The sequence below is a fragment of the Caloenas nicobarica genome, chromosome 5 (genome assembly GCF_036013445.1).
Source record: "Caloenas nicobarica isolate bCalNic1 chromosome 5, bCalNic1.hap1, whole genome shotgun sequence".
NCBI classification, from domain to species: domain Eukaryota; kingdom Metazoa; phylum Chordata; class Aves; order Columbiformes; family Columbidae; genus Caloenas; species Caloenas nicobarica.
The window spans coordinates 42,624,361-42,636,809 of NC_088249.1; the positions used below are offsets into that span (position 1 = coordinate 42,624,361).

General features: G+C 47.1%; 1 protein-coding gene across 1 annotated transcript; it reads left to right on the forward strand.

Moving 5' to 3' along the window:
* The first annotated feature begins 266 nt into the window (after positions 1-266).
* Positions 267-11,867, forward strand: LOC135988937 (transmembrane protein 178B-like). The gene is made up of 4 exons (XM_065635329.1): positions 267-645; positions 8,654-8,767; positions 9,961-10,098; positions 11,503-11,867. Exons 1-4 carry the CDS (start codon positions 267-269, stop codon positions 11,745-11,747), a joined length of 876 nt encoding a protein of 291 aa, XP_065491401.1. The 3' UTR covers positions 11,748-11,867.
* Positions 11,868-12,449: the final 582 nt, after the last annotated feature.

Genomic DNA, 12,449 nt, shown 5'->3' on the forward strand with positions numbered 1-12,449 from the left:
GAACCGGTCCCCTCGTCGTGCGCGGCGGCGCGGAGCGGCGAGCGGCCCCGGGACCCCCTTGAGGCCGGGCCCGGAGTGCCCTGCGAGCTGCGCCGCTGCGGGACCGAGCCCACACCGGGGTCCGGGCGGCGCCTGCCGCGAACCCGGTGTCGGGGAGCGGGGGACGCCGGCCCCGTTTCCCTTCCGGGGGCGGCGCGGCGGCGGGCGGAGGCCCCCAGCCGGGCTGCAGGGGAAGCGCCCGCCCCTGCCGCCCCCGGCGCGGTAAGATGGCGGCCGCGGCTCAGGCGCTGAGCGGCTCCGGGCTGCTCCTGGCCGCCGCCGCCCTCGCCCTCCTGGCCGTGGCCATCGGCACCGACTCCTGGTACGAGACGGACGCGCGGCGGCACCGTGAGCGCTGCCGCGGCTTCGGTCACAAGCGCAGCGACCCGCCCGGCTCCATGTCGGCGCCCAGCTCGCACCTGCCGCTCCGCGCCCGTCCCCCGCGGGCTCTCCTGCCCGGGCGGCCCCCGGCCCCCGTCCCGGCCGCCGCCGCCGCCGCTCTAGACTCGCACTGCGGCCGCCGCTTCAACTCCACCGTCTCGGGGCTCTGGAGGCGCTGCCACCGCGCGGGCTACGAGCCGGACAGCGAGGAGCTCATCCGGAAAGGTGCGGCGCCCGGGGAGGGGCGGGCGGCCCCGGCCCCGGCCCCGGCCCCGGCGGGGAGGCGGTGGGGCCCTGCCGCTGTCCGTGGTGCTGAGCGCGGCTGCCGGCGCGGCCCGGCCGGGCCCCGGGTCCGCGGGCGGGGCCCCGGCTCCCGCCGCTGCGGCGTGACCAGGGCGGCGGGCGGGCGCGGGTGCAGCCCCGCACGGGCTCCGTGGCTCCGGCTGTCCCTGGCGTGCGGGAAGCGGCGAGCGTGGCCCTGACCCGATAGCGGGGTCTCGTACGCCTCCCTGCCTGCTTAAAATGCTGCAGTGCTGGGTGGGACCGCGTCCGCGGAGAGCCCCTTCTGTGGCCAGCGCAGAGCCTGGCGCTCGGGGAAGGGCTCGGTGGGCATTCCCCTGACGCTGACATCGCGTTATTGAGCCCTGAGAAATGTATAGTAGTGTTTATAGCTCTGTGATGTTTGCAGCAAGGAGAAAGGGACCTGTTGTTCGTGTTCTAGCGTGGGGGGGTTCTCATTGCTGCAGTGGATTGCTATGCCTTCATGGTGGCAGATGTCACTCAGGGCTCCAGGGGTGACAGCAGAGAAAGCTGTGGATCTTCTGCTATTGTGGCACATGGTACAAAGCCAAGGAGTTCACAAAGTATGAATACAATTCCTGGACTGGATGGTAGAAATAATGTACTGGGCTGACCCCCTAAGTCAAAATAAATGACATATAAAACAAGCTTAGGATAAGAAGTGCCGTGTATGGTTAATGATAAATATCAGGACTTACTGTTCCAGCAGGTACATATTAGCACAGGGAGAGTAGGAGTTGGGAGAAGTGCTTCCACTGAGGCACAAAATGGAAATGCTATCTTAAGAAAGTGGGAGCAGTTCTTCAGCGTGGCTTCCAACTGTGACGCCAGTCCTGCACAGCAGAGGATGGATAGACTGGTGCTGTGAAGCTCAGCTCATCTTTGTCTGTTCTTCCCAATGCTCAGCAGTGACTTTTAGAAACTCTAGTGCCATGTGATTAGCTTCTTTCTCTATTTAATCTCCCAGGATCCATTTTATGCATTTTCATTTTTACTTCCATGTCGATCTCATTTCACTAAAAGGCAGCTCATTAATTTATTTCTATTAATTGTGCCTGCCATGTAAAATATTTATCTATTTTTTTGCTTCATATCAAGCCAAATACTTTCAGCTCCCATTGAGATTAACGAAGTGTGGAGGAAGGGATGGGAAGAATACTAGTTTAGTCCTTAATACTTCTGTTTTGGAGGTGTTTTCCCAGCACTGTAACAGTCAAACAGAGAGGCCAGAGTCTGCATTCTGCATGCACGAGGGCGTTTCAGGGTGGTGAATGGTCTTCCTCAGGGTCTGATGTATAAAACTGGAGGGACTCTGAATCCAAAAGGTTTTCCTTCTACTTCATTTTTTTCGTCAGATGTTCTAACAAAAAACCTTGTCTTTCCCTACAAGCCTTGCTTTCCTTGTATTCTTTGCCTGTTAGGTCTGCAGTTGCTAATGTGAAGATTTACATGTTATCTTATAGAGGGAAATTATTAATAATAGTTCTTCTAGAGTCGGTTCTTTAAATAGATATGATTCTCTTCTTATCCCTTCCCCTGACCTGCTTTACTAGCAACCTTTCCTTGTTCCCACTGTGTCTCTCTTTTCTCTGCCAATGGTGATTAAGCAGCCTTTTCCAGCTGATGGGCAGGTGTGGCTGTTGCTGAGCTTTTCTCTCAAGCACAATACTAGATCTGGGGCTTGCAAAGAGAAAAAAAAATGGTTTTTTTACTAGTTTGAGCTGGAGATCATTACTGTGCATCTCTGAAAGTCCTACTTTCTCCTTGATTCACAGTAAGTTTTCAGCTAGCTCTTTGGTGAAGTGTGATGCCTTCTTATGCTCCTAATATTCCTGAAACTTGAGATTTTTATAGGCTTTTAGTGACAGAGGAGTAAATAGTGTGTTCTTCTGTTTGTGTGTGTTGTTGGGTGTGTGGGGTTTTGTTTGTTTGTTTATTTGGTGGTGTTTTGTGTTTGTTTTTTGTTTGTTTGGGTTTTTTTTGGTGAAAGTCCAGTAGTAATTTTGATTAGGGTTTATACCTATTCATTTATTCATTTTCTAGTACCTCAGGAATAAGGTTTTGTTCCTTTCTGGGTCTCTCCTGAGTTCTGTATAAATTCCTAAATCTATAAGTGCCCATGTCCATTTAGATAATTCCATGGATTTTTAATCCAGTATTTATCTACTGCCACTAATACAAAGCAAGTTCTGTGGAAACTTTCATACTCGAGCATTTTAGCCAATTATGCATATACATGCACACATTTCTATATAATATGTATTTTAAAAAAATATATAAAATGTATTTGCTTTATATATTTCAAAGGAAAAAATGGGAGAAAAAAATGTAGAGCAGAACTGAGAGGTGGGAAATGTTTAAATGTAAGAGGGGAATGATGTGTGGGATTTTTCTTAAAATGCAAAATCACTATTTTGGAACTGTGAAAAAAAATGATAGTTTCATTTTTAAAATACAATGAGGAAGGCAAAATAAGAAATAATGTACAAACCAAATGTGGAAAATGGAGATTAGCAATCAGTAAAAGATAGCATCTGAAGAACTGAAGGACTTCTTGGGGAAACCAAAAGGATCTGTGTGTGTAGAGAGGGACTCTGTGAGTGTAAGAACTTGAGCACTATACATCATCTTAAGGAGCCTGTGCTATGTGGATTACACACTGGATAACTGGTGCTACAACAAAAAAAGACATTTCGCATGGAGAATTCTTAAGTAGTGAGGTCCCGCAGGGATTTATTATATGCTGTTTAGTGGTCTTCTCTATTAATATGAAAAAAAGAGTTGCTTACAAAGTGGTGACAGTAGAAAATGATTAGTTTGGAAAGATCCATTATAATTGGCTGCTTTGGATAGCTTGATGGGTTCATTTGAACAACATGCATTTTAACACCAGTAAATTGAAGGAATTTAAAAAGAAAAGGTTCATCACTTCATAAACTGGAGATTTTTTGCTTTTCAAGCTTGCTCTGAGAAGGCTCAGGGGTAGGACTGGTAGGTCTCACATATAATGGGCAGAAATGACTTCTTAGTATCATGGTGTAGCTGAGGAAGTGAGAAGAACCACTGGATGCTTTATCAGAGGAACACAACAGTTTGTGGCAATAATGAGGCCTTTGAGGAAAAACTGCTCGGTCCTGGCACCTGTACTTCCCATCCTTTCCAACTGATGATAAACTGGAAGAGTTACAGGAGTGACTATGAGGTCTGTAGAGCATCTATTATAGTGGTATATTTAATAAACTCAATCTGTTTGGTCATGGCCATTGTAAGTATGATGTCTTGGTAAATATGATCTCTGAGAGTTATCACGGTGTTTTAAAGAACAGTTGATTTACCAGATGTAGTGGCTTTTGGGTGATGATGTGGACAGAGTGACCCCATAGCTGTGATGCTCTCCACAGTCCTGGGCAGAGATGGTAGCAACAGGCCAGGGAGCTTCAGTGGCCACTAGGTCCTGGGGCAGGAGGGAGGGGAGGGCCAGACCTCGCATGGTAGCTCAGTGTTGACTGCCCACATCTGCTCCCTGGCCTTGCTCATGGTGGGAAGGAGAGGGCTTCTTCCAGCGGTGTGAGCGCCAAGCTGCTGTAAGGTAGGACTGGGCCACGTAGCAGAACAGAAAACAAGAACCTCTCTGCTTCCTCCTCATAGCAGTGGCACAGAGGCAGTGTAGAGAAGAAAACCTGCATGTTTCAAAGTCAGAGAGAGATGAAAACTAAACTGAGAAAATAATCGGGGTATGCTGAGCCCAGGGTCACAAATGGAATGTGTTACAGCGGGCCTGGATCTGGGTTTCCAGGTGTCTGGCAGCCTAGGGACAAGGGACCTGTGCTCTGCCTGGGTATCTGGAGGCCCTGAAATTCTTTCTAGCCAGCATCCTCTGGTCTTTCCAGACCTTTGTGTTCAGTCAGGAGAAAGGACTTGTCCAGAGATACTGACAAGGGTTGTGAGAGTGCGCAGGAGGGGGACCTGTGTGCAGTTACAATCCTGAGTGAAAAACAAATAAACCAACAAAACAAACACACAAAACACATTCAGGACAAGGTGTGAGAAACAATGTTGGCTGTGGGAGGGCACAGGCATGTGGCTTGGCTATGAAAGTGTCAATGTGACACTGCTGGATGCAGTTCATTGCTTCTTATGTTTACTTTTTAATCAAGAAAATTGTACATGCAGTGCAACTCTCATAGTGTTCTTTTAATGCCCCTAAGAAATGTACATGTGTTTTATGGTAAGCTAATGAAATCACTTTGCTAGCAAGTTTCTGAAACAGAGGGCAGGATGCTGTCCCTGTTTTATAGGCTGGGATTTAAGGTGTGTAAAATGCTTAGGACAAAGAACTTACTGGAGTACCTTTGCGATACTTTTGACTTCATTATAACTTTGAGGCTGCAAACCTGATTTTTTATTTTTATTTTTTTCTTGAGTACTCAGTGAACAAGGTGTTATATCACTCTAAATGCAGCCTCGTGGAATACCTGGCTATATTTGAGTGTGTAATGTCTCTGCAAATTAGACTTCAGAGATTCACTCAGAAAATAGGAAGCATGAAGTAGTGACTGCCAGATGCAAAATCTGACTACTGAGATTTTCCTGAGTGCATGTTATAATTTTCTGGTAGAAAGTGGGTAGATATCCTGCTGAGAGATCACCCTCGCTGCTTCCGTGATCCTCTCACTGTCTTGCCTACCTCTTTCAGCTTTTCTAGCAGATGTACAGGGAGAGGCTGCCCTTGTTGTGCCTGTGGTGGCTCACACCAGAGCAGGTCTGGCCTGTGCTCTCAGAGAAGTAGGAGTCTTACTGGAAAACTGGCTTGTGATGGTCTAATCAAAGGCTGTCACCGAGCCCACGGACTAGAGGTCAGAGCTGAGCATAAAGCCTAAAATTCGCTAACTCCTGAGCTCTTAGTTTTGTAAACTTACTGTTTTAATATAATTGTATGTGCTACCTGCATAAAATTAACACCTTGATTTCTGAGGAAAAAAGGATTAGGAGTAAAGTTTTTAAACCAGAAGCGGAATGAGTTGATATTCGAAAACTTCTGAATAACCAGATTTGTATAAGAAGGTGGAGAAGTTTTACTTTTAGTCTCTACACATAAACTCTTGTAATAATACAGAGCAAAGATTTTCTCAGTGACATTTTAGCTGAGGAGTCCATAGCTTTGATCATAAGGGATGTACATCCCTAGTCTTTGATTTTTCTTTAATGAGCTATAAAGGTAGTAATCCTCGCTCTTATGTAAAATACTGCTTCATATATAGTGCCTTTATAATCAGACTATGTAAATGCATAGATCTTACTTTTCATTAATCCAGTGCACTGTAATCTAAAATCCGATGTCATTAGTCTGTACCATAGTCTTATTTCTCAACAACACATGTAAATCATGTCAATATTGAGATTGAATTCAGTCAACAGTTATAGGTGAAATTTAGATATTGTGATGTGCTGTTTATGGCCTAAGTTTTCAATCCAGATGTTTACAGAGCTTTTGCAGATGAACTGGCATCCTCTGTTACTGGGTTGTCTTGCTGATCCATTTGCTCAGGCAGCACTAGACTTGTTCTGAAATAACCACGAGGTGGGTGCACCGCTCCACAGGGGGAGGTGAATGGCTGAAGGTGAAGGGCAGCGACTCGGTGTGTGGGTGTATCGCTGCATCGCTGCCAGCGCCCGCTGGTGTCCGGGGAGGTGGTGGGGAACCGCAGCAGGGGAAGGGGTGGTGGGAAGCACAGCTGAGAACAGGGATCCACTTGAAATACTTTGCTGCTCAGAGGCTTTTGGAACTCTAGCTTTGAGTTTTCCCCTTTTAGGGCATGTTCTTTACACGTTGGCATGTTCCACTTTAGTAATAAATGTTGCTGTTTCATTAATGTGGGGGAATTCAGATCACCTTTCCCTCCCTGGCCTGGTGGCTGGAACTAGCTGGGCCTCTTGCGTGCAGCTTCTCATCTTGTGAAGCAGGAGCTTCCTCTTTGCACGTCCTTGTAGGAACCAGGTCAGTACAGCCCCAGTGAATGTTGTTAGAGAACAAAATCCTGCTTCCCATTACTGCAGGAGCAGCACAAAGCCCATTTCATCTCCTGGGTTTTCTAGTGTCTTTTGCAAAGCTGATGACTGAGTCTGCAGCTCCCTACTAATGATCGTTCTTAATTAGCTCACTGGCCAATGGATTGTTTCTGAATAGTTCTTCTGCCCCAGCATTCAAATAGCAGTAATGACCCCACAGCCATTGTTTAAGGGGAACTTTTCATACTGCTTAGCTCTTTTACCTTTTCTGGCTGTTCTCTTCCACTCACCATTCACATTTATTCTCCACCCTGCTCTGGCTTTATTTATAACATGGAGGGCAAAGCAGCTTCCTCTCCCTTTTTATGTCTTCATGAATGACTTAGACATAGGGCTTGAAGGAATACTAAGCAAGTTCGCTGATGACACTAAATTGGAAGTATCTGTTGACAATCTCAAGGGCAGAGAGGCCCTGCAGAAAGATCTGGACAAACTGGAGAACTGGGCAATCACCAACTGCATGAAGTTCAACAAGGGCAAGTGCCGGATTTTGCACCTGGGACGTGGCAACCCTGGCTGTACATACAGACTGGGGGATGAGATGCTGGAAAGCAGCTCTGCAGAGAGGGATCTGGGGGTTCTGGTCGATGGCAAGTTGAACATGAGCCAACAGTGTGCCCTGGCAGCCAAGAGGGACAACCATGTCCTGGGTGCATCAAGCACAGCATGGCCAGCCGGGCAGGGAGGGGATTGTCCCGCTCTGCTCTGCACTGGTGCGGCCTCACCTGGAGCCCTGGGTGCAGTTCTGGGTGCCACAGGATAAAAAGGATATAAAGCGACTGGAGAGTGTCCAGAAGAGGGCTATGAAGTTGGCGAAGGGTTTAGAGGGGAAGCCGTATAAGGAGCAGCTAAAGTCACTTGGTTTGTCCAGCCTGGAGAAGAGGAGGCTGAGAGGAGACCTCATGGCGGCTACAGCTTCCTCACAAGGGGAGGAGGAGGAGCAGGCACTGAGCTCTTCTCTCTGGGGACCAACAACAGAACCTGAGGGAATGGCAGGAAGATGTGCCAGGGAGGTTTAGGTTGGATATTAGGAAAAGGTTCTTAACCCAGAAGGTGGCGGAGCACTGGAACAGGCTCCCCAGGGAGGTGTCACGGCCCCAAGCCTGACAGTGTTCAAGAAGAGACTGGACAACGCCCTCAGACACATGGCGTGAACTGTGGGGTTGTCATATGCAGGGACAGGACTTGGACTCGATCCTCGTGGGTCCCTTCCAACTCAGGACATTCTATGATTCCTCCGCCCCTAGTATCTTCGTTGTTATTGCTTGTTTTCTAAACTAAAAATGCCTTTCAAGAAGAGCAAGCATGTAGGTTCACATTTGCATCTGAGGTACACTTTTCTTTAAGCTATGATGGAAACAAGCCTACCTGAGTACTATTGTTCATCAAAAGTAAAGAGCCAGTGACTACTGGAATGAATTAAAACTTTTCTCCTATGCAGTTCACTTCCCAGCATTCATTCAAAATTTTCAAAGTGATTCAACTCTGTGTTCTTAGAGACAAAGCAGTACTGTTGATACTTGGCCATGTTCTTGTCTCAGCCATTCTCAAGAGATTGTACCAGTTCGTCTAGGAAGGTTCTGGAGCTGGTTTTGGTGACTGTCTTTACTGTCTACTTTCAGCAGTGCCTTCCCGGATCCTGCCTGGGTCAGCACCTTGCTCCCTCTTTGCCAGTGTTTCTTTGTAGCAAGACTCTCCTCCTAATCCCCATAGGCTTTGAAGTAAATAGCTCTTGTTTTGGTTTCATTTGCTCTGTTATTGCACGAAGGTTTGCCCTGTGAGAGCTCTGCTGGGCCAGCCAACACAGGAGCAAATGCAAGGCACAGAGATTTCATGGTGTTTCACACTGATGTCTCTTTTACAGGAGTTATTCAGCGCTGCACTGCTGTGAAGTACCACTACACCTCCAGCTCTCTGCCTCGCAACTTACCCATCAATATCACCAACACCATTCGGCAGGATGAGTGGCACGCACTCCGTAAGTAACCCAAAGCAGCGTACAAGACTGTTTGGATTCCTTAATGCCTCAATGCAGTGCCAAATGAGGGCTCTGAGTTAACTGTCACTGGGCTCTAAGCATAAATATGTATTAGTTAGTGAGGAAGGGCAAGCAGCTGTCAAGGGGACATGAGATTTGGAGGAGCTTAAGCATCAAATTCAGGAATTCAGGCACGTGAGTAGTGTGTTGCAAGGTCCAATCATATTCTGGATCTGGGGACAGACAATTCCTAGCTGGCTTACAGCAATGGTGCTGCATCACTGTACAGTCTGGATAGAGCTTGTTGCGTTTTTCTGTGTGCGTGCCAGTGACCTGGTGCAGCTCCCTGGCAACCAGCTCTTATAGGGAACATCTCAGTTTGTCTTTGCAACCTGCTGTTACCAGCTCCTGGCCCACAATCTGCCTCATGCCGAAGTCCTTCCCACACAGATTACTGACCTTTAGCCTGTCACTAAGAATGATTTAATTGTTTTTTTTTTTCTGCTCCTGCATCTCTCTGTTTGTTTTCTGGTTCTGTTGCCTCACATAATTCTGCCTAGCCCCTGTCATGGGAGTCTCAGTGCTGAGGAAAAGGAGCTAGAGATTGAACTAGGAAGAGACAAGAACAGCACTTGTATTAAGGATGACAGAGTGCTGTTCATATCACCGGTGCCCAGGCGTTTTTTTAGAGCTTGTTACTGGAGTCGTCCTCATCATACTCTATTGATCTGCTGTCTGTTTCTGTCCTCCCACTATTCCTCTTTTCAGTTCACTTTATCTGCCTTTCATGTGCTGGTGCTTTTCTTCAGTATCCCCTCTCCCTTCTTTTATTTCTATTTTCAGTAGACACTCACCCAACTAACTCCATCCCAAAGAAACACACCATACAAACAAACAAAAAAAAAAAAAGAAAAAAGCCTTTGCAGTACTAACTTTCCTCTTGATCAGGACAGAAATGCTCTCTAGTTGTACAGTGCCCAGCAGAAGGGAATCATGTTAGCTGGATTCTTTTAGTTTCAGTGTGATGGGCAAACTAGCTACCTCAAAGAAGCTACAAGAGGAGTCCATAGGTCAAGTATAAGCTTTAGAACCAGCAAATCTAAGTCTGTCTGGACTCTCTCCTGGCTGTCCAGTCTGGGTGCCATGCCATGTTCATATCGTCTTTCTTGCCTTTCTCTTTTCTCTTTCCTCAGATCTGCGGAGGATGACTGCTGGCTTCATTGGCATGGCAGTCTCCATCATCCTGTTTGGGTGGATCATTGGTGTGCTGGGCTGCTGCAAACAGCAGGAGCTCATGCAGTATGTTGCTGGGCTGCTCTTCCTAATGGGAGGTGAGAGCCTTTTGCTTCTACCCCTGAAATCACCACAGTCAGCATCGCTGGCTGGGGAGGTGCTCTTAAAAGTAAAAACAGTGCTTCCCTGGGGTGTTACGCCTGTTCCTCCTGGCTGGGAGCAGACTTTCTGCATGACCAACAGTTTTTCTGAGCTTTGATTGTTCAGCTCAAAACCAGGGAGTTTTGTCTTTATTTGAAAGGGGCATAGTAGCAGCAAATGCAGCGAAAGGGTGAGCTGCTGAGATGCTGCAAAGATGGGGACTCTTAAATTGCAAGCAGTAAACAGGCAACTTTCAAGCAGGAAAAAATGAGGCTCTACCTTAAAGCCAGAGCTGCTATCCTAGAGGCCCAGTGTCAGCATCTGTAGTGGCTGCAAGCAAGGAACTTGGTGATATAACAGTACCTATATAAATTAAACAAGTAGGTGTGACACTGCTTTGGTGCCTTTTTTTTTTTTTGGGGGGGGGTGGGGTCGGGGGGACATGTTACAGATCTTCCCTTGCCATAAGCAAGTCTTCTCAAGGAGAAGTTTTTGCGGAGATGCACAGAAAACCACTGTGCTGCCACAGCATGATGCTAGAAAGCCTGGAAGTAGGCTTGTGCCATCCTTGGTCATCTTATGTGCAGCTTAACTGCAGTTTCCTTAGGGAACATCTTCATTTCTTTAGTGCACAGCATTGAGGGAATTAAGTATTGTAAGCGGAACAGGTAGACTGGGTCCCCTTTGAGTGCTTTTGCACTTAACGTGATGGGCATGCTATCAGCAGTAAGAGCTGTCATTAGTATTTAGACACAGATCCAGAGCTGGAGAGAATAAAATGTTCACCTCACCCTTTAATCTAGTGTACTAGTCTATATTAGACACAGTAAAGTGCCTTCCACTACATGTTTCTTTGGCATTTTTTGCTCCTCTATCTAGGTGCTTAGTGAATATGAAGCAGATGCCAAAAACCTGGGCACTTTCCATGGGCCTAGGCTACAGCTGGCAGAAGTCTGAACATTCCTAGTAAAAACCAAGCAGTACTGCACTTGGCAGCCCTGGCCTTCATTTATTTACCTTGCATAGGAGATACTGCCAAAGTCCTGTCTGGAACCTGATGACATTAGTCATTGGAAATAAATAAAGTCTCGGGAGAATTGTGACTGAGTTCAAAACAGCAATAGAGGCAAGGCAATATTGGTTCTTTGGGAAGTGAGGTAGCCTGTAGTCCTACATATCTTGCCTTTTTTTTTTTTATTATTTTTTTTCCTTCCCTGCCTTGTAAGAAGAGTGACTGGTAGGACTACAGAAAAAAAAAAAAAAAAGTAATACTTGATTGTGAAAATACTTAGGGGAAAAAAACTGGAGCATAATTAACCTGTATGAGGGCAGCATAGAACCCTCTTGCTTTTCTCCTGCAGGTACGTGCTGTATCATCTCACTCTGCACATGTGTAGCTGGGATCAATTTTGAGTTGTCACGCTATCCTCGCTACGTCTACGGGCTGCCAGAGGACATCAGTCATGGCTATGGCTGGTCCATGTTCTGTGCCTGGGGAGGCCTGGGCCTCACCCTGCTGGCTGGGTTCCTCTGCACATTGGCCCCGTCACTCAACACTTCGCGGGCATCCGTACAAAAACCCAGACAGGAAAATGGGGCCGTGTGACCTCGGAGGGAGCGCGGAGAGACTCTGGAAAGCACAGCCTGGGCAGAGCTGTGGGTTAACACCAGAAGAGGTGGCATGTCAGCGTGTGGAGAGCAGTGCCATAGCTGTGGAAGCAGCAGCCCGGGGGATGCTGCTACAGCCTCCAGTCGTGGACACAGACATTGCAAGTAACTCCAGGTTTGAATTATTGCCGATTTGCTCATTGATGGTTTAAGGGGGACAGTTCTTTTTTTTTTCTTCTGTTTACAAGAGATGAAGTCAAAGGCTGTGTCTTTTTTTGTGCTGTTTTTTGAACTGTACCTCCATGGTCCTGTTATTGTCCAGTTGTAAGGGATGTTTACGCACCAACTCTATTGCTGCAGGTCTGAGTAATTCAGACCCAAATTAGGGCAAGGAACTACGTGAAGTTGGCTTGAACACTTTTGCAACAGGCATGTCTAGTGTTGGCTCAGGCCATCATTTCCCAAAAGAACCTTGATCTAAGCCGAGTTTTAGGCCAAAGAATTAGCCCATTCTTAGTATTTATTTATTTAAATCAGAAATCTGTGCTATGCCATGCTGTAGTATCAGCTATTTACTCACTACTAAAGCTGTTTCCAAAAGGAGCTGGCTGTAACTGAGTAGCAAGACTCTAAAAAACCAAAACAAAACCAAACCCCAACAAAACTCTTAATGGTTTTAGGAAAGGAGGGGCAAGTTTTC

What these genes read in the sequence shown, in the direction of transcription:
- LOC135988937 (XM_065635329.1), top strand. Translation starts at nt 267, where the DNA reads ATGGCGGCCGCGGCTCAGGCGCTGAGCGGCTCCGGGCTGCTCCTGGCC. An exon ending in CGAGGAGCTCATCCGGAAAG is followed by an intron (nt 646 to 8,653) that starts GTGCGGCGCCCG and finishes TCTCTTTTACAG; the next exon opens with GAGTTATTCAGCGCTGCACT. An exon ending in GCTGCTCTTCCTAATGGGAG is followed by an intron (nt 10,099 to 11,502) that starts GTGAGAGCCTTT and finishes TTTCTCCTGCAG; the next exon opens with GTACGTGCTGTATCATCTCA.